General features: G+C 46.0%; 1 protein-coding gene across 1 annotated transcript; it reads right to left on the bottom strand.

Annotated features, from left to right (window-relative positions):
* Nucleotides 1–19,382: 19,382 nt before the first annotated feature.
* On the bottom strand, nucleotides 19,383–20,449 carry LOC113904636 (olfactory receptor 9I1-like). The gene has a single exon (XM_027561761.1). The coding sequence runs from the start codon at nucleotides 20,326–20,328 to the stop codon at nucleotides 19,384–19,386; it is 945 nt and encodes a 314-aa protein (XP_027417562.1). The 5' UTR covers nucleotides 20,329–20,449; the 3' UTR covers nucleotide 19,383.
* Between the last annotated feature and the right edge of the window lie 1,389 nt (nucleotides 20,450–21,838).

Raw genomic sequence — 21,838 nt, 5'->3', positions numbered from 1 at the left:
CACTGCCCTGGTGGTCCAGTGGCTGAGACTCCGAGCTTCCAGTGCAGGGGGCCTGGGTGCGATCCCTGGCCAGGGAACTAGATCTCACGTGCCACAACTAAAGATTCTGCATGCCACAAAAGACGGAAGATTCTGCGTTCTATAGCAAAGACCTGGTGCACCACGTGAAGAGATAAATAAAAATAAATAATAGCGACAAAAGAATCTACCGCTGGCAGTCACTGTGGAGAGTGTTCACCTACCTGTGCATCCTTCTGGAAAGTGGACTTGGGGTAGGCATTTCTTCAGGTTCACCAGCTTGTTGTTTAAGGTCTAAGACAACACTTGCTTGTTGTCTGTCTAAGACCAGAGAGCCTCAGACTATCAAGAGTGGAAGGGACCCATCTGGAGTCTCTCTTTCCTAGAATATCCCCAACAGATTGTCACGCAGCCCAGCTGTGCGGCAGGGCTGCCTTACATGGATTCCAAAGTTGGGCCCTGACAACCCCCAGCAGGATGTAGACTGTGATGAGAATGATGCCTCCAGAGTGGTCAGACGCAGGGTCCGCTGTGGTCAGACGCAGGGTCCTCTGTGTTCAGACGCAGTGTCCGCTGTGTTCAGACGCAGTGTCCGCTGTGTTCAGACGCAGGGTCCGCTGTGTTCAGACGCAGTGTCCGCTGTGTTCAGACGCAGGGTCCTCTGTGGTCGGACTCAGTGTCCGCTGTGGTCGGACGCCGGGTCCGCTGTGGTCGGACGCCGGGTCCTCTGTGGTCGGACTCAGGGTCCGCTGTGGTCGGACGCAGGGTCCGCTGTGGTCGGACGCAGGGTCCTCTGTGGTCGGACGCCGGGTCCGCTGTGGTCGGACGCAGGGTCCGCTGTGGTCGGACGCAGGGTCCGCTGTGGTCCGACGCAGGGCCTGCTGTGGTGAGACGCAGGGTCCGCTGTGGTCGGACGCCGGGTCCGCTGTGGTCGGACGCAGGGTCCGCTGTGGTCGGACGCAGGGTCCGCTGTGGTCCGACGCAGGGCCTGCTGTGGTGAGACGCAGGGTCCGCTGTGGTCAGGTGCAGGGTCGGCTGTGGTCAGGCGCAGGGTCCGCTGTTACCTGATGGGGACTTTCTGGGCAGTCTACAGTCTGCCTTTGGAAAATTCTTCCTGTTGGGAAAGCCGCCTTGCTCTTTCTGAATCTTCTACACATTAGGATTGGGTTTCCCAGTTGGCACACTGGTCAATAATCTGCCAGTGCAGGAGATGCAGGTTTGATCCCTGGGTCAGGAAGACCCCCTGGAGAAATGGCGACCCACTCCAGTATTCTTGCCTGGGAAACCCCATGGACAGAGAAGCCTGGCAGGCTACAATCCATGGGGTTGCAAAGAGTTGGACATGACTGAGCGACCGAGTTTAAGGTTAAGTTTTCCACATTAATATTATGCTTGATTCTGCATGTTGAGAAGACCCCTCTCTCCCAGGACAGAGAGCGATCATGCCCACTCTTATCTCGTCTCTTATTCTTCAAGTCAAACACTTCCAGTCATTTCAACAATTCCCGGTGAGCCCTTTCATAATTTATTTTTGTTCTGCTATGAACACAGGTATCATCTGTCTCGCATCTCCTTTTGGAGGGGCCTTGAGAGAAAGCAATTCTGTGAAAATCGTTAGATTTATGAAGCTCTCATTCTGTGTCGGACGTTTCCACATTAATTGACTGATTTCTCTCAATAATCCTGAAATAGCCATTATGAATTTTCACTCTTGAAATGTGTGAGCTGAGGGTCAGGAAGTTAAAGTGGCTTGTCAAAGGATAAATTGCAAGTGCAGAAGCCAGAACTTAAGCTGGTGTCATGACTCTAGGGCACTGCTTGTTCCTTTACCCTACACTGGTCCTTCTTAACCACCATCCGTCTCCTTTAATCTTTGGCTTCTAGAGTCTAGAGGTAGCTCATAGGAAGGGGGTTAATAGAAAAGAGCCCATTTTCACCCCTAGAAAGTGTAGAATCAATCTGATTTCTATTAACCCCCTAGCAGCAGCATAGGAAAGGGGTTAATAGAAATCAGGTTGATTCTTCACTTTCTAGGGGTGAAAATGGGCTCTTTGTTAGCTACTCATTGTTCCAGGCTCTGCCCTCTGGAATGAAGCCTCTAGGGGGTGGGGGTGGAGACTTCTCCATCACCCGGAGACTCACCGGGAGGCTGGCTGGAGTCAGGGTTAAAGACTTGTTTGTAAAAAAAAAAAAAAAAAAAAAAAAAAAAAGACTTGTTTGTGAGCTAGGAGTTCTCACCGGCCAAAGAACTTCCATAAAACATTTTGGGCTGCATGTCAGTTTTGATCCTGAGACTTTCAAGGCTCATAAGGCAAAATCAAATTCCTAGTATTTCAGACTGCCAGGCCCACCACGTTTCTGATAAGTACCATATCAAATCTGTTGATTAGCAGTACCTTGAGTATCGACCACCCTGGTTCACCCCATTGCTCTTATCCTCTTCGATCGTAAGTGCCTTTCCTCCAGAGCACTGCTATTACTGTGATTTTTCTGTGTTCTTACCTTCTGTCCCTCTGTGAAATGTTTCCCATCATTTTTCTCTTTTTTACTCCTCATAACTTACACATGGGTGTGGCTATTCACCCCCTGGAGGTCCATCATCTTATTGAAAAACTGAAAATTTTTTTTCACTTTTTTTTTTTTAAGTTCAAATACTTTAAAAAGAGAATTTGATGTATCCAGCTGCCTTTTGGGGAGCCAGTCCAAAAGTTAGAAAGTTGAAATCATATAGCCAGCCTACATGTTAACTGTCTGTTGTGTCGAAAGGGTCAGTTATGTGGTACAAAACAGAGCTTCATGCCTTCACTTGGACTGTGGAAGATGCTGGCATTTTGATATCTTTTTGAGACCCAAGTCTTGAAAACTCAGCTTGGAACTTATTGGGATAGACATCCTGAGTTTGCACTCACATCTATTATTCTATTCCAAGACTCTATAAATCCTTCTTTCAAAGCAGCATTCTTTATCTTTATTTAGCCACACACCCTTTTTCTCCTTCTTTCCATAGAGATGAAAATTTAAAGACATGGAACCCATGCTTTAGGACACGCTTAACTAAATGTCCTCCAACTCTTTTTGCTACGCTTGTCTCTGAATCATAAGATTAGAAATATAAGTTTCTTTGAAGCATTTAAAAGATTACTTTGAAAATTTCAGTATTTGGACTAAATAGCTAGCAAATTCAGATTTCTAAACAATCACATGCTTTGTAGACACAGCAGTATCCCATTGCTTAGTCGGATTTGGACTGGCTAATACACCACCTTTTTTCCAGAGTGGGCATAATCTTTTGGCTTCCCAGGTGTGTCAGTGGTAAAGTAGCTGCCTGCAATGCAGGACATGCCATGCAAGAGGCGAGGGTCAATCCCTGTGGTGGGAAGATCCCCTGGAGTAGGAAACGGCAACCTGATCCAGTAGTCTTGCCTGGAAAATCCTATGCACACAGGAGCCTGGCAGGCTACAGTCCATGGTGTTGCAAAGAGTCAGAACCAGCGAACGTGCTGGAAAATCCTATGCACACAGGAGCCTGGCGGGCTACAGTCCATGGTGTTGCAAAGAGTCAGAGCCAGCGAACATGCAGGAAAATCCTATGCACACAGGAGCCTGGTGGGCTACAGTCCATGGTGTTGCAGAGTCAGAACCAGCGAACGTGCAGGAAAATCCTATGCACACAGGAGCCTGGCGGGCTACAGTCCATGGTGTTGCAGAGTCAGAACCAGTGAACATGCAGGCAGCACAGCCTCTGAGTCCAGCCCTTGTTCGTGTCCCACAGCATTTGCATAACGTAGTTAACACAGCCTGAGAACAGGCACCATCATGGGTGCCTTCGATAGGCCCTCATTGACCCAAAAAGAAACGTTCCTCTGGCAATGTTCTGTCAGAGGGTGGTAGCTAAAACTTGCATCTGTTCAAAACGTTATCTTCATGGGGAAACGTGACAGAGAGAGCTTCCCTTGAAACAGCTACGAGCAGGTGTCTGCCAGTTTCTGGGTCCACGTCTGTCTGATGTCTGATATTTGAATGTGACCTTGTACTGGGAGAGCGTCTGGGTGACTGGTTTCTCTTTTTCTCCAGGGTTTGTGGGTCTTTGTGCCCGTGGACATCAGGGTGGGCTCACATGCTCTTCTCCTGCAGTTGGTGGGAGTAACCATGACTCTTAGCAGAGCTCCTGGACTCCATAAACACACAGATGCTGGAGTCAGAAAGGACCTTGGCACGCGGTTCTGTGAGGCTCCCCCTCTGCTCCTCAGAGGCCTCGGCCTTTGTGGAGATGCCTCGCGGGACACAGTGGGGGAAGGAAGCAGGGGGCTCAGCGGGTACGGTTCAAACAAAGCGGCGTTTCTTGTCACGCTTGTAAATAGGTACTTTATTTCATTTTGTTTGGAAAGGGGGTTCTGACGTTAAAGAAAGATGACCCTCTGCTCCACTATGTTCTTTTTTTTTTTTATTCATTTATCATTATATTTTAATGTTAAGTTTATAAATGATTTTCTTTATTCAAAATTTATAAAACATTCATCAATATTTTTATAGTTCCTCTATGATTTTATTTTTTACATTTAATTCTTTTTTTTTTAATTTTATTTTTAAACTTTACATAATTGTATTAGTTTTGCCAAATATCAAAATGAATCCATCACAGGTATACATGTGCTCCCCATCCTGAACCCTCTTCCCTCCTCCCTCCCCATACCATCCCTCTGGGTCGTCCCAGTGCACCAGCCCCAAGCATCCAGTATCATGCATCGAACCTGGACTGGCATCTCGTTTCATACATGATATTTTACATGTTTCAATGCCATTCTCCCAAATCTTGGAAGAAGAGAACACTGAAGCTCACAGAAGAAGCAACTTTTCCCTGGCGTGTCAGAAAAGATTTCTTCCCAAACTGGTCTCGGTGGGGCATCTTGGGTGGCACCTCAGGACACGCCGTGGGGTCGTGAGAGAGCAAACCAGAGCTAACAGGTGCGGGATGGAGCCCCAGGGCTGGGAGGATTGCAACAGGGTAACTGGGACCCTCAGAGGCCAGGCCTGCGAGGTTTCCGAGTGGTCACCTCCCTCTCTGTAACATCCATTTCCACATCATCTTTTTTTTTTTTTTTTTTTTTTTAATTTGGGGATGATTCCTTTACAATTTTGTGATGGTTTTGGCCACACATCAGTGTGAATCAGCCACAGGCATGCATGTGTCTCCCCCTCCTGAACCCGCCTCCCCCCCACCTCCCCATCCACCCTTCCAGCTCGTCACAGCACTGGCTTTGGGTTCCCTGTGTCGTACATCAAGCCCCACTGGCTCTGTTTTACTTACGGCAATGTGTATGTTCCAATGCTGTTCTCTCAGATCATCCCACCCTCTCCTTCTCCCACTGAGTCCAAAAGTCTGTTCTTTATGTCCATGTCTCCTTTGCTGCCTTGCACTTGGGATCATTGGTATCATCCTTCAAGATTCCATATATATGTGTTAATATACAGTATTTGTCATTCTCTTTCTGACTTACTTCACTCTGTATAACAGGCTCTAGGTTCATCCACCTCATTAGAACTGACTCAGATGTGTTCCTTTTCATGGCTGAGTAATATTCCATTGTATATATGTACCATGACTTCCTCATCCACTCATCTGCCAATGGGCATCTAGGTTGCTTCCATGTCCTAGCTATTGTAAATAGTGTTGCAGTGGACATTGGGGTACATGTGTCTTTTTTGGTTCCTCTGGGTGTATGCCCAGCAGTGGGATTTCTGGGTAGTATGGTAGTTTTATTCCTAATTTTTTAAGGGAATCTCTACACTGTTCTCCATAGTGGTTGTATCAGTTCGTATTCCCACCAACAGTGTAAGAGGCTCCTTTTTCTCCACACTCTCTCCAGCGTTTATTTTTTGTAGGCTATTTGATTTTGGTCAGCTGTTCTGACCGGTTCTACATTATCTTTTTGAAAGCTTCTTCTTAAAGAAGGTCTTTCTGACCTCACCAGCTGAGACAGCCTCCTCAGAGGGATGGGACCTAGCCTTGGTATGTGCTCTGAATACCTAGTTATTCAACCATGTGAGTGTTAGGGGAGTAATATCTCTATGCCAATTATTGTTCCCTGCACTTGACGTATTTGGTGCTAACTGGAGAAGGCAATGGCACCCCACTCCAGTACTCTTGCCTGGAAAATCCCATGGACGGAGGAGCCTGATAGGCTGCAGTCCATGGGGTAGCAAAGAGTTGGACACGGCTGAGGGACTTCATTTTCACTTTTTACTTTCATGCATTGGAGACGGAAATGGCAACCCACTCCACTGTTCTTGCCTGGAGAATCGCAGGGACGGTGGAGCCATCTATGGGATTGCACAGAGTCGGCCACGACTGAAGTGACTTAGCAGCAGCAGCAGCTGCAGCCATCAGTAAGGTATGTATTTCTGTGTCTGCTTCACAGGAGACAGAATTAAGCCTTGACAAGATAACCTGTCTGAGAGGTCACAGAAAAAATTAAATTGTTTTCAAACATTTGGATACTAAATACTCAACACACTTAATTCTCCCTGGAATATATCTCATCTCCCAATATAGTTACAGGATTTACCCTGCCTCATGGGGAAAGAGCTGATTCTTTTGCTTTTGTGGAGAAATTCTATGAAGCACTGTGATATTTCCTGTTTTCTGAGCAGATCCAAAGAGATTGCTGCTGTGGTGATCTGAAAGTCATAGAAAATGCAATTACCTAATCTTCCTCGGGCTGATATTACATTTTGCTGAAACCCACTTTTGAACACACTCCCAGCAGGTAGCAAGACCAGGCTGTGAGCCCAGTTTATCTAGAGTTCCTGGGCAAAATTCAAAGCTTGCAACCCCCAGGCCTTCCCGGTGTCTAACTGTTTTGCCTTCTTGCTCAGACAACCCAATTCAGATTGTCTTGTTTCTGAATCACTGAGTTTTCTGATCCTATTGAATTCTTTGGTGGTTTTAACACTTTATAGGTATCACGTGTGTGTGTGTGTGTAAGTTGCTTTAATCACGTCTGACTGTTTGAAACCCCATGGACTGTAGCTCGCCAGGCTCCTCTGTCCATGGGATTCTCCAGGCAAGAATACTGGAGTAGATTGCCATGCCCTCCTCCAGGGATTGAACCACATCGTTATGTCTCCTGCATTGGCAGGTGGGTTCTTTACCACTAGCGCCAGCTGGGAAGCCCCTAGGTGTCACCTAAGATGATGCTAAATGAAAAAGGGGTTCTTTTTTCTGTACGATTCACTGTGATAAGTTGCCTGCCTTCAGTGGGGGTTGCGTGAGCCCAGACTTGACTGCAAATCACAAAATGAGCGGGGCAGGGCTTTGTGTTTCTAGGAGAAGTCAGCTCCGTTGAGTCGGCATGACTCACGGATGTCATCATATCCTCCTCTTTCTCTCGGTGGGTGAGAAAACCACGGGGCTAAGGATTCAAAGCTCAGGAGGGTAAGTGGCAGAGCAGTCTTGGATGACACCGTTTCGCGTGCTCCTTCCTCTGTGAGCCCTTCAGGGAGAGAGCACTGTCACCTCCGAGCCTCGTCCTCTGGGGCTGGCAGGAAGCAGTCGACCCAGGCCGGCTCTGATACATCACAGATGAGGAAGCAGACCCGGAGGGGGAGGGCGCATGTCTCATCTGAGGCCACGTGGCTTCTCAGCTGCCCGCTGAGGGCTGTGAGGGCTGATCAGAAATGATGACGGCGGGTAGCTAAGGTGGGGAGGAGCCTAGGACTGTGAAGCCGCACTGCGTTCAATCAGGGTGGTCTCGCCCGTAAGTCTGTTCTGCTCAGGGATTCTGCTTCCTTTGAGACCCAGTTGAAGTCTTACTACCTCTGGGAAAGCTGGCTAAACCCCATATGGATGTTCTCAGGTCTCAGTGAGCCATATCTGGGTTATTTTCCCATTCTCTATTGTAGTAGAGTTTTGAGCATTAGACCTTCTTTAGTTTAAATACCTGCCTTCTAAAATATTCTGTGGGAGAAGTGTTCAGTTCTTCAACTTATTTAATTTAAAAAATTAAAAAAAAATTATATTGGAGTATAGTTGTTTTTACAATGTTGTGTTAGATCAGAAGAATAAAAAGCCTTCAAGTAGTGAGTCATCCTGTGGCTCTTTGATCTTCAACCTTCCAAGGTCACAGTGTTTAATGGCCTCAAGCTAGCAGGATGGGAGGAAGCAGGGCTTGTTGGGATGGTCTGCACCATTTATTCAAACACTCTATTGGCTAAGCTGTGTGTCCACACTTAGCTGCAAAGGAGGCTGGCTAAGAGGCTAGGTGCTTCAGCAGTCCTAGCTGGATAACATGAGTCATTTGGGGTCAGAGGGCATGATGAGGTAGGCAGCCCCCAAGGTGGCCCCCAGTGATCCCTGCCGTCAGGTATGCACGTCTCTGAGTGATTTACTCTTTTGAGAATGGCCTGGATTTAGTGACTCACCTCTAGGAAATAAAGTGTGACGGGGCGTTACTTTTGAGATTAAGTTTCAAAAACCTGCTGGTGCCTGTATCGAGCTATTCTCTCTGAGAAAAGTCAGCTGTCATGTCATGAGTTGCCCCACGGGGAGGTCCATGGTGCAAGGAACTGACATATTTGGCTTCCAGTGGGGAAGGATGCAAGTCTTGCCAACGGCCGTGCCTTAACTTGCAGCCCTGGCCGAGGTGTTAATCGCTGCTTTGTGGGAGACCCTGAGGGAGAGTCCCAACCAACTGGTGCCTGGATTCCTGACCCTATAGAAATGGTGACAGGACACATTTGCTGCTCTAAGCTGCCAAGTTAACAATAATAGACAACTAACACATCCTCCTGGGGAGATGCTACAGATGGCAAACAGAGCTTGAGTACTCTGCTTACTTCTTGCGGTTCTTCTTTTTGCCTTGCATGTTTAGCCCTTGATTTCTTAGTATCTTGTCACTTGTTTATCTTTCTAGGTGCTCTTGTTTTATCTCTTTACACGTTTTAAGGCCAGTTTGGTCGGAAAATCCTAGGCCACCGTCTTGCCAGAAATGGAAATCCTATTCATTTAAAGCTTTCTGCTTTTCCGTAAGTCTTTATTGAGCCTACTGTGATTCAGGAAGCTCACTAGAAACAGTGGATAGTTCTTGCTTCCATGGAACTTACATTCTACCGGAGGTAGCGGTCAAAACAAACAGGCAAATAGAGACCAGGCCTTGTCGTGTCCTGAAGAGTAAAGCAGCAGAGCAGTGGGGAGAGGGTGACGCGCAGCAGGGCAGCTCTTGTTCTAATATTGTGGTCAAGGTGGCTTTCTCTCAAATGAGGCGACATTTCAGCACAGACCTGAGTGAGGTAAATGAATGGTCTTGCAGAATGATAATGGGGGGGGCGGTGGTAAGAATGCTTGTGCAGACCCTTTCTTCTTGGAGGTCTGCAGGAAACGTTGGGAAGGAAGCATTCCCTCGTTCCTTTTATTCCAGAGGGATTGAATGTAGGGAACTTGGACACAGCTTAGTGGGTTGGTGGATCTGAGAAACCACTGTTGCTTTCAGCCTCTCAAGCATCAGTAGAGCTGTCTTGTCTGGGACAAGACTTCCAGCTGAAGCTGACTTAAGTGCCCTGGTCCCATCTTACCCGTCACAGATAATAGGGTCAGTGTAGGCACTGAATAAATTTGTTACTGAATGACTCTTCTATACAATCTCTTTCATTTTCTACCCAGCTGTTTAGTCAAGAACTTGCAGGTGTATAGGCATTTAGGCTAAGTAAGTTTCTCTCCTTGTTAAATACATTTTTAAATTTTATTTATCTTGTCTTCTCTGACCTATTGGCTGTTGGATTGTCCCTGACTGACTTTTGAATGTCCCTTCACACAAGTCCCAAGTTCCCAAGCAGGAAAACCATCTTCTATGATTCTTGGAGAAATAGCCTAATAAGTAAGTCCTTTCTGTTGTTGTTGGGAGAAATTTATTTATTTATTTTTAATTTAATTTTTATTTTATATTGGAGTATAGTTGGGCTTCCCAGGTGGCTCAGTGGTAAAGAATCCACCTGCCAATGCAGAAGATGCAACTTTGATCTCTGGGTTGGGGAGATCCCTTGGAGAAGGAAATGGTAACCCACTCCAGTACTTTTGCCTGTGAAGTCCCATGGACAGAGAAGCGTTGTGGGCTACAGTCCCTGGGGTCGCACAACGCTGGGCGTGAGTGAGCACACACACAAGTGATTCACAACACTGAGTTAGTTTCAGGTGTGCTGCAAAGTGACGCCCGGGCTATTTTCCCTTAAGTGGTTCTGTACCAGAGAAGGCACAACTGTTTATAAATTGTTGTTCAAAGGCGATATAAACTGGTAAATAAGAGTCGAGTTTCTGGAGCCAGATCCTCTGGGCTCAAATCAAGAGCCTCGCTTCTGTGACCCTGGAAGAGCCTCGCTTCTGTGACCCTGGAAGAGCCTCGCTTCTGTGACCCTGGAAGAGCCTCCCTTTTGTGACCCTGGAAGAGCCTCGCTTCTGTGACCCTGGAAGAGCCTCGCTTCTGTGACCCTGGACAGCTTAACTTCTCTGTCTTAGTTTCCTCACCCTATGAAAAGTGAAAGTGAAAGTCACTCAGTCGTGTCCGACTCTTTGCGACCCCGTGGGCTGTAGTCCATGGAATTCTCCAGGCCAGAATACTAGAGTGGGTAGCCTTTCCCTTTTCCAGGGGATCTTCCCAACCCAGGAATCGAGCTGGGGTCTGCTGCATTGCAGGCTGATTCTTTACCAACTGAGCTATCAGGGAAGCCTGCCTCACCCCTCAGCTCAGTTCAGTTCAGTCACTCAGTCATATCCGACTCTTTGAGACCCCATGAATCGCAGCACGCCAGGCCTCCCTGTCCATCACCAACTCCCGGAGTTCACTCAAACTCACGTCCATCGAGTCAGTCATGCCATCCAGCCATCTCATCCTCTGTCGTCCCCTTCTCCTCCTGCCCCCAATCCCTCCCAGCATCAGAGTCTTTTCCAATGAGTCAACTCTTCACATGAGGTGGCCAAAGTACTGGAGTTTCAGCTTCAGCATCAATCCTTCCAATGAACACCTAGGGCTGATCTCCTTTAGAATGGACTGGCTGGATCTCCTTGCAGTCCAAGGGACTCTCAAGAGTCTTCTCCAACACCACAGTTCAAAAGCATCAATTCTTCGGCACTCAGCTTTCTTCACAGTCCAACTCTCACATCCATACATGACCATTGGAAAAACCATAGCCTTGACTAGATGGACCTTTGTTGGCAAAGTAATATCTCTGCTTCTCAACATGCTATCTAGGTTGGTCATAACTTTCCTTCCAAGGAGTAAGCGTCTTTTAATTTCATGGCTGCAGTCACCATCTGTAGTGATTTTGGAGCCCAGAAAAATAAAGTCTGACACTGTTTCCATTGTTTCCCCATCTATTTCCCATGAAAAGATGGGATCAGATGCCATGATCTTCGTTTTCTGAATGTTGAGCTTTAAGCCAACTTTTTCACTCTCCTCTTTAACTTTCATCAAGAGGCTTTTGAGTTCCTCTTCACTTTCTGCCATAAGGGTGGTGTCATCGCATATCTGAGGTTATTGATATTTCTCCTGCAATCTTGATTCCATCTTGTGTTTCTTTCAGCCCAGGGTTTCTCATGATGTACTCTGCATAGAAGTTAAATAAGCAGGGTGACAATGTACAGCCTTGACATACTCCTTTTCCTATTTGGAACCACTCTGTTGTTCCATGTCCAGTTCTAACTGTTGCTTCCTGACCTGCATATAGGATTCTCAAGAGGCAGATCAGGTGGTCTGGTATTCCCATCTCTTTCAGAATTTTCCACAGTTGATTGTGATCCACACAGTCAAACGCTTTGGCATAGTTAATAAAGCAGAAATAGATGTTTTTCTGGAACTCTCTTGCTTTTTCTATGATCCAGCGGATGTTGGCAATTTGATCTCTGGTTCCTCTGCCTTTTCTAAAACCAGCCTGAACATCTGGAATTTCGCGGTTCATGTACTGCTGAAGCTTGGCTTGGAGAATTTTGAGCATCACTTTGCTGGCATGTGCCTCACCCCTCTGTGGGGATAATAACTGCACCTACATCATAGGGCTGCTAAGGCATCATAGGGTTGCTAAAGACATCTAAAAGTTTTTAGACTTGTGTTTTGCATATAATAGGTATAACTCTTAGCTGTAATAATAGTAGTATTTTATTAGGAATCAGGACAATGAGTTTTTAGGTTCTTTAGATTGTAAAAGAGACCACTCAGATTATCTATAGAATAAGGGTTTATGGTTAAGATATTTATGCTCTAGAAGGCAGACAGGGATTTCTTGGGCGACTTACTGGCAATGCTAGAACTCAGTCTGGAACAGAATTCAAGACTCGGAAAGATCTCATGTAGCACCAGGGACTGGTCTCTCTGCTGCTTTCTCAGCATCTGACATTTGCTCATTTCCTCTCGATCTGCCCATAAGCCTGACTCAGCCCTTCTCTCCATATCTTATCATCATTTGTGAGTCTCATTTCTTAGCTAACGTAGTCTTTCCCCATATTTTTCAGTTTAAATCCTCAAGGCAGAGATACCTTACTGCTCCTGCTTAGTAATCACCATTGTATGAGTCCAGAGCATCTCATGATTCTCCACTCTGTTCACGGATTGATGAAATCTGCTCCAGGGGCTTGTTTAGTCTGACCACCGGAAGGACAAAGTCAAGTGCCAGAACCATAGTTACCTAAGCAAACGGCGACGAGTAGGGCAGTTTCTCCTATAATGGGAAAGGGACAGAAGTGTAGATACACTCTTCGTTTACACTATTTACCATGTCTCACACTAAGACCAGTCCTTTGTTTATTCAAAGAGTGTGGATGAAATGAGTGTCAATGAGGGCAGACCTGCTGCAACATGCTAAAGAGCTCCTTTCTGTTAAAGTTCTGTGAAGATGGAGTCCCCTGATCCTGATGACCAAGCCCGAGCTAGTCCCCAAAGGGAAGTGTGTTATAGGATCCCAACGTGCTGTCTACGGGGTCTCACAGAGTTGGACAGGACTGAAGCGACTTAGCAGAATGTGTCTTAAGGAAGCAAGAACGTGACTGTGTCTGACTTCAATGCAATGGAAAGTAGGGAATGGGAACTGTCTGTGCTCTTCCTTAGTCTTTTGTTGCAGGTTCTTTAAAAAAAAATTTTTTTTTAATTGGGGTGTAGTTGCTTCACAATGTTGTATTGCTGCTGCTGCTGCTGCTAAGTTGCTTCAGTCGTGTCCCACTCTATGTGATCCCATAGACGGCAGCCCACCAGGCTCCCCCATCCCTGGGATTCTCCAGACAAGAACACTGGAGTGGGTTGCCATTTCCTTCTTCAATGCATGAAAGTGAAAAGTGAAAATGAATTCGCTCAGTTGTGTCCAACTCTTCAAGACCCCATGGACTGCAGCCTTCCAGGCTCCTCCATCCATGGGATTTTCCAGGCAAGAGTACCAGAGTGGGGTGCCGTTGCCTTCTGCGAATGTTGTGTTAGTTTCTATTATACAACAAAGTGAATCAGCTATATATATATATATATACACACACACTATATGTATGCATATATGCCCTCTCTTTTTTGATTTCCTTCCCAGACATACAGAACAGATGTATGGATACCTACCAAGGGGAAAGATGGGGATGGAATAAATTCGGAGATTGGGATTGACATACATACATCCTGGTACTATATATAAAATAGTGCCATGAAAGTGCTGCACTCAATATGCCAGCAAATTTGGGAAACTCAGCAGTGGCCACAGGACAGGAAAGGTCAGTTTTCACTCCAATCCCAAAGAAAGGCAATGCCAAAGAATGCTCAAACGACCGCACAATTGCACTCATCTCACACGCTAGTAAAGTCATGCTCAAAATTCTCCAAGCCAGGCTTCAGCAATATGTGAACCGTGAGCTTCCTGATGTTCAAGCTGGTTTTAGAAAAGGCAGAGGAACCAGAGATCAAATTGCCAACATCCGCTGGATCATAGAAAAAGCAAGAGAGTTCCAGAAAAACATCTATTTCTGCTTTATTGACTATGCCAAAGCGTTTGACTGTGTGGATCACAATCAACTGTGGAAAATTCTGAAAGAGATGGGAATACCAGACCACCTGACCTGCCTCTTGAGAAATTTGTATGCAGGTCAGGAAGCAACAGTTAGAACTGGACATGGAACAACAGAGTGGTTCCAAATAGGAAAAGGAGTTCGTCAAGGCTGTATATTGTCACCCTGTTTATTTAACTGCTATGCAGAGTACATCATGAGAAACGCTGGACTGGAAGAAACACAAGCTGGAATCAAGATTGCCGGGAGAAATATCAATAACCTCAGATATGCGATGACACCACCCTTATGGCAGAAAGTGAAGAGGAACTAAAAAGCCTCTTGATGAAGGTGAAAGTGGAGAGTGAAAAAGTTGGCTTAAAGCTCAACATTCAGAAAATGAAGATCATGGCATCCGGTCCCACCACTTCATGGGAAATATATGGGGAAACAGTGGAAACAGTGTCAGACTTTATTTTTCTGGGCTCCAAAATCACTACAGATGGTGACTGCAGCCATGAAATTAAAAGACGCTTACTCCTTGGAAGGAAAGTTATGACCAACCTAGATAGCATATTGAAAAGCAGAGACATTACTTTGCCAACAAAGGTCCATGTAGTCAAGGCTATGGTTTTTCCTGTGATCATGTATGGATATGAGAGTTGGACTGTGAAGAAGGCTGAGCGCTGAAGAATTGATGCTTTTGAAGTGTGGTGTTGGAGAAGACTTGAGAGTCCCTTGCACTGCAAGGAGATCCAACCAGTCCATTCTGAAGGAGATCAGCCCTGGGATTTCTTTGGAAGCAATGATGCTAAAGCTGAAACTCTAGTACTTTGGCCACCTCATGTGAAGAGTTGACTCATTGGAAAAGACTCTGATGCTGGGAGGGATTGGGGGCAGGAGGAGAAGGGGACGACAGAGGATGAGATGGCTGGATGGCATCGCTGACTCTATGGACATGAGTCTGAGTGAACTCCGGGAGTTGGTGATGGACAGGGAGGCCTGGCGTGCTGCGATTCATGGGGTCTCAAAGAGTCGGACACGACTGAGCAACTGATCTGATCTGATATATAAAATACATCCTTGGAGGAGGAAATGGCAACCCACTCCAGTATTCTTGCCTGGAAAATCCTGTGGACAGAGGAGCCTGGTGGGCTGCCGTCTGTGGGGTCACATAGAGTGGGACGTGACTGAAGCGACTTAGCAGCAGCAGCAGCAGCAGTTGCTATAGTCCATGGCGTCGCAAAGAGTCAGACACGACTCAGCGACTAAACGACAACAACATAAAACAGATAACTAATGAGATCGTACAGGAAAGGGGACTCTACTTAATGTTCCATGGTGACCTAGACGCAGATTCTCTTTGAATAGCTACTTCACTGTCGTCGCCCCCTTGACTTCTCCACGTTGGTCAGTCTGGTCTCCTCCGCTTGATCTCACATATGTCGAGCTTCACATGCCCAGGGAGCAGCTTATATTCACGTCAGGTGCTGACCTCTGAGCAGAACAGCTGCAGGCAGCGGGGCAGGCTGTCTCAACAAAACAGCTGTTCCCATGTGGAGGGGCATGGAGGATCAACTTCTCATAAATTCAAGACAGGTTAGAGGGATTCATTGGGCATACAGCAACACATTCAATAAAAAGGACATCCTTGGGTTGCCCTTGAGTGTGTGGGATGCAAATAAACACACTCACTCCTCCTACCCTGCCCTCAAAATTAAACATCCATATTCATTTTATTTCTTAGTTGAAAAGGAATGTTACTCATCTTTCTGTGTTCATTGTCTTGCCTTTTCATTCGCTCATGATCTATTTAATATTTGCTCGTGGCTATGGAATTGTGGCAAGGGCCAGGGTTGACATCAGAAAGTGAACAAAAGAGAAGGAAAGAGAACAATATATACTGAGCAACTGATTGGTGCTGGATTTCTTTTTCATCACTTTATTTAATGTTTGCAATATGCTCTTGAATTAAAAGTTGTTATATTTGTTTTAGACTTGAGGAAATTTAGGATTTGAGACATTAAACCACTTATCGCAGTTGTCACAGTGAGTTAGTGGTAGAACTGGAATTCGAATACAAGCCTGCTTCTGAGAGTCATGCCTTTGTCTATTGCTATAAACTGAATAAAAGGACTTTGAGCAAAGGCCCAAAGGGACTGTGAGAGAGTGCTTTCTTAACTGCAGAATGAGGATCTTTATGCTACCGTGGCTTCTGTATTTGCCACCTCCATGAGGCTCAGATGAGACCATGCATGTGCCATAAAAACGGGTTCAAGGGCAATTACTGAGCACTCCTCTGGTTCAAGCTCTGGACCTGGGGACGAGTTCAGCCTGCAGAAAACAGACTCTGCCCTAATGGGTTTCTCAGTCTTGTGAAGGACTTACAGTTACTTTCCCCTCTTACCAGATCTTTTGCTAGAGAAGATAATATGTGCTGCAGCCTTTTCCTTTGCTCTCTGACCTTGCCTTTCCTGGATACGGGATGCTTGGTGGGGAGAACCGTGTATGAGGCGGGCAATATGAGTCAGGAGGGGAGGCCGTGCTCCATATCCTTCAGAAACGAAAGACTTGGTCCTTGAGGAAACACTCCCAAAGGCTTAATTCATCTTGAAGGCATCAGAGTAACATTAAATAGGAAAAAAATGAGGGATTAAGTGGGAAGGCAACTTGCAGATTTGCAAATTCCATTGTTCTGGTGTGAACCAGGAGGAGAGACACTCGAGAATCTAGGATGTGAGGAGGAAGGCTCGTTTCTTAACCACTCCCTTCCCGTGACCATTTAGAGACTCACTTTTTAAACACTGAGGTATAGTTGCTTTACAATAATGTGTTGGTTTCTGCTGTACAGCAAGGTGAATCAGCTACATGTATACACATATCCCCTCTTCCTTGAATTTGCTTCCCATTTAGGTCACCACAGATCAGAGCATTGAATAGAGTTGTCAGTGCTATATGGTCGGTTCTCGTTAGTTACATATTTTATGCACGATATCAATAGTGTATATATGTCAACCTCAATCTCCCGATCCATTCCACCTTCCCTCTTGGTGTATGTCATTCTATAAGTCTGGGCAGAGACTCACTTTTGTCTTATACAACATTCCCCACTTACTGAGGGAATCAGTCACTTCTGCATTAAAAAAAAGACTAGCTTTTTTACAAAACCTTTTTGTTTTGTATTGGAGTGTAGCCGAGTAACAACGCTGCGATGGTTTTAGCTGAATGATGCAGGGATGGAGTCCTACATATACGTGTATCGATTCTGCCCCAAACTCTCCTCCCCTCCAGGCTGCCACAGAAGACTATTTAACTTTACCCACTGGCATCTTCAGAAATAATCCTCGTCCCAGAGAAGAAGGCAGAACTGACGGGGGCAAAACTGGGAAGGAAAGGACGGGAAACCCAAGTCTGGGCACAAAGAGCACTGGGCTGGGGAAGACTAACCAAAGACTCCCGGGGCCTCCGAGACACTGAGAGTGACGATGTCAGTGAGCAGCTTGAGACTTCTGGGTTCTAAGGAATGGAGTGGGGTTGGGAGCAAGAGAAGAAAGTACACTTGAATTGCTGGAAACAAGTGTTATCATATACACAGTTAAAATTAAAAAAAATTTTATTGAAGTATAGTTGCTCTACAATGTGTTAATTTCTACTGTATAGCAGAGTGATTCACTTATACATACATATACATATATACATAATGTATTCTTTTTTCATATTCTTTTCCATTATGGTTTATAAAGGATATCACAGGATATTGAATATAGTTTCCTGTGCCATACAGTAGGACCTTGTTGTTTATTCCTGCTATATATAAGAGCTTGCATATGTTAACCCCCAGGCATCCCCAGTGGCTCATCTAGTAAAGAATTCGCCTGCCAATGCAGGAGATACAAGAGATCTGGGTTCCATCCATGGGTCAGGGAGATCCCTTGGAGAAGGAAATGGCAGCCCACTCCAGTATTCCTGCCTGGAAAACTCATGGACAGAGGAGTCTGGTGGGCTACAGTCCATGGGGGCTCAAGAGTCAGAAGACAGACTCATTCACACATCTGCTAACCCCAACTCCCTACTCACCTCCCTTCTCCCTTCCCCGTGGCAACCACAAGTCATTCACATATCTGCTAACACCAACTCCCCACTCACCTCCATCCTCTGTTCCCTGTGGCAACCACAGTCTGATCTCTGCATCCGTGAGTCTGCTTCTGTTTTGTAGATAAGCTCTTTTGTGTCACATTTTAAATCCCACCATAGGTGTATATTGTCTCCCTACTTATTTAACTTCTATGCAGAGCACATCATGAGAAACCCTGGGCTGGAGGAAGCACAAGCTGGAATCAAGATTGCCGGGAGAAATATCAATAACCTCAGATATGTAGATGACACCACTCTTATGGCAGGAAGTGAAGAAGAACTAGAAAGCCTCTTGATGAAAGTGAAAGAGGAGAGTGAAAAAGTTGGCTTAAAGCTCAGCATTCAGAAAACGAAGATCATGGCATCCAGTCCCATCACTTCATGGCAAATAGATGGGGAAATGATGGAAACAGTGAGAGACTTAATATTTTTGGGCTCCAAGTCACTGCAGGTGGTGACTGCAGCCATGAAATTAAGGTGCTTGCTCCTTGGCAAAAAAGCTATGACCAAACTAGACAGCATATTAAAAAGCAGAGACATTACTCTGCCAACAGAAGTCCATCTAGTCAAAACTATGGTTTTTCAATAGTCATGTATGGATGTGAGAGTTGGACTATAAAGAAAGCTGAGCACCAAAGAATTGATGCTTTTTAACTGTGGTGTTGGAGAAGACTTGTGAGAGTCTTGGACTGCAAGGAGATCCAACCAGTCCATCCTAAAGGAGATTGGTCCTGAGTGTTCATTGGAAGGACTGATGATGAAGCTGAAACTCCAATACTTTGGCCACCTGATGCAAAGAACTGACTCATTTGAAAAGACTCTGATGTTGGGAAAGATTGAAGGTGGGAGGAGAAGGGGATGACAGAGGATGAGATGGCTGGATGGCATCACCAACTCAACGGACTTGAGTTTGAATGTGCTCTGGGAGTTGCTGAAGGACAGGGAAGCCTGGTGTGCTGCAGACCATGGGGTCGCAAAGAGTTGGACACGACTGAGCAACTGAACTGAACTGAATAGGTGATATAGTATGGTGTTTGTCTTTCTTTTTCTGACTTAACTCACTGAGGATGCTAATCTCCAGGTCCATCCATGTTGCTGCTGATCTGCAGTCTTTCTTGTGTGCCTGTGTAGTTACTGTCTCTCTGAGGATGCAGGTTGCATATACTGCTGGTGCCTGTTAGGATAGGTTGATATGGGGAACAAAATGGACCGAGAGAGCCTTTCACCCAGATCTACATGCTCTGGGACACCTGGAACCTACCAGCGACCTTTCTAAAGGCTGCTTTCACATCTGTGTTTCTCAGGCTATAGATCAGAGGGTTCAGCATGGGGATGACCACAGTGTAGAAGACAGACACTGCCTTGTCTTCCTCTAGGGATGTGCCTGAAGCACTCCGCAGATACATGAAGGCAAGGGTCCCGAAGAACAGAGCCACAGCAGTGAGGTGGGAGGCACACGTGGAGACAGCCTTAGCCCTGCCCTCTGAAGAGCTGACCTTCAAAACGGCCTTGATGATAAGCAGGTAGGAGATCAGGATGACCAAGGCGTTGACCAAAATCACAAAGTTGCCAAAAAAGACAATGACAATCTCCACATCTTTTGTGTCACTGCAGGCCAGCTTCAGCAGGGGTGGGAGGTCACAGAAGAAGAAATTGATCTGATTGTCGTCACAGAAGGAGAGGGTAAACGTGCACGAGGTACGCAGGATGGACCCCGTTAGCCCACAGATGTAGGCTCCGAGCACCAGCGCCCAGCAGATCCTGGGAGGCATGGTCACAGTGTAGAGCAGCGGGCTGCTGACAGCCACGTAGCGATCGAGGGCCATCACCGACAGCAGGAAACACTCCGTGCCTGCACAGATGGTGAAGAAGAAGAACTGGGCAGCACACTGGCCGTAGGAGATGACTGTCCTGCCTGCGGCCAGGGTGGCTAGGACCTGAGGGGTGATGACCGAAGTGTAGCAGGTGTCCAGCAGGGAGAGGTGGCTCAGGAAGAAGTACATTGGGGTGTGGAGCCGGACATCCTCGTGGATCAGAATGATCATGCCCAGGTTGCCCAGAAGTGTGACTAGATAGAAACTCAGAAACGCCATGAAGAGGGGAATCTCCAACTCAGGATAGTCAGGAAAGCCCATGAGGATGAACTCAGTTACTATGGTGAGATTATTCTTGGCCATGGATTCCACATAGACTGGAGATCTGAGGTTGAGAATGAAATGGGAAAAAATAAATCTCAGAATTGAAGAACAGATGTTTTCTCTCCTCACTGCAGATGGTGACTGCAGCCGTGAAATTAAAAGACGCTTACTCCTTGGAAGGAAAGTTATGACCAACCTAGATAGCATATTGAAAAGCAGAGACATTACTTTGCCAATAAAGATCCGTCTAGTCAAGGCTATGGTTTTTCCTGTGGTCATGTACGGATGTGAGAGTTGGACTGTGAAGAAAGCTGAGTGCCAAAGAATTGATGCTTTTGAACTGTGGTGTTGGAGAAGACTCTTGAGAGTCCCTTGGACTGCAAGGAGATCCAACCAGTCCATTCTGAAGGAGATCAGCCCTGGGTGTTCTTTGGAAGAAACGATGCTAAAGCTGAAACTCCAGTACTTTGGCCACCTCATGCGAAGGGTTGACTCATTGGAAAGGACTCTGATGCTGGGAGGGATTGGGGGCAGGAGGAGAAGGGGACGACAGAGGATGAGGTGGCTGGATGGCATCACCGACTCGATGGACGTGAGTTTGAGTGAACTCCGGGAGTTGATGATGGACAGGGAGGCCTGGTGTGCTGCGATTCATGGGGTCTCAAAGAGTCGGACACGACTGAGCAACTGAACTGAACTGAACTGAACTGAACTGAAGTTAGGTTTATCTTTCTGAGCAAACGTACAGAGGTTGTTTTTGAGAAATCTTGTACCTGGCTGACTCTTCTTGGACATCCTGCATTTTGGGAGCTGAGCCATGAGCTGGTGCTTCTAATTTAAATTAACTCTGGGCTATATTTGGAAATTTCTGTGAAGATAAGAGACACATAGACTCTGAAATTTGGAAATAATCTAGGCTCCATCTGCTCTAGTATCCATTGGACACTGGAGTCTCCTCTACTGAACACCCTTCCGTGTGTTTGGTTGCCCTGTGAGCTTCTATCTGTGGACAGTTCTACCTGCTCCTTCTCTTTTTGGTTCGAGATTCTCTCTCTTTTTCTTCCACACTTTGGCTTTAGTTTCACCCCTTCCAGACACGATTTTAAACCCTTCTTGTCAGGAAAGCATTTCAGAGGTTGGAAGATGATAAATCTACTCTTTATGTGGACTATGCCCTCATTTACCCATATATATATATATATATATATATATATATATATATATATTTTTTTTTTTTTTACTCTGCAATTTTACTTTTTAATTGAGGTACAGTTGCTGCATAAGTTATAGGTGTACAATATAGTGATTTGCAATTTTGAAAGTTGTGCTCCATTTATAGTTATCATAAAATACTGGCCGTGCTCCCTATGTCGTACACTGTATCCTTGTAGCTTATTTTCCTTCTTTCTTTTTTCTTTCATTGAACTATAATTGCTTTACAATGCTGAGTTAGTTTCTGCTGTGCACCAAGGTGAGTCAGCTACATGTGTACGTATGTCGCATCCCTTTTGAGCCGCCCCAGCCCACTTCCACCTCTCTAGGTCATCAC

This window comes from Bos indicus x Bos taurus, chromosome 15, assembly GCF_003369695.1.
Source record: "Bos indicus x Bos taurus breed Angus x Brahman F1 hybrid chromosome 15, Bos_hybrid_MaternalHap_v2.0, whole genome shotgun sequence".
NCBI lineage: Eukaryota > Metazoa > Chordata > Mammalia > Artiodactyla > Bovidae > Bos > Bos indicus x Bos taurus.
This window is presented reverse-complemented; position numbering and strand designations above follow the sequence as displayed.

Coding starts and splice junctions, on each gene's coding strand:
- LOC113904636 (XM_027561761.1), bottom strand. CDS start 20,328: ATGGCCAAGAATAATCTCACCATAGTAACTGAGTTCATCCTCATGGGC.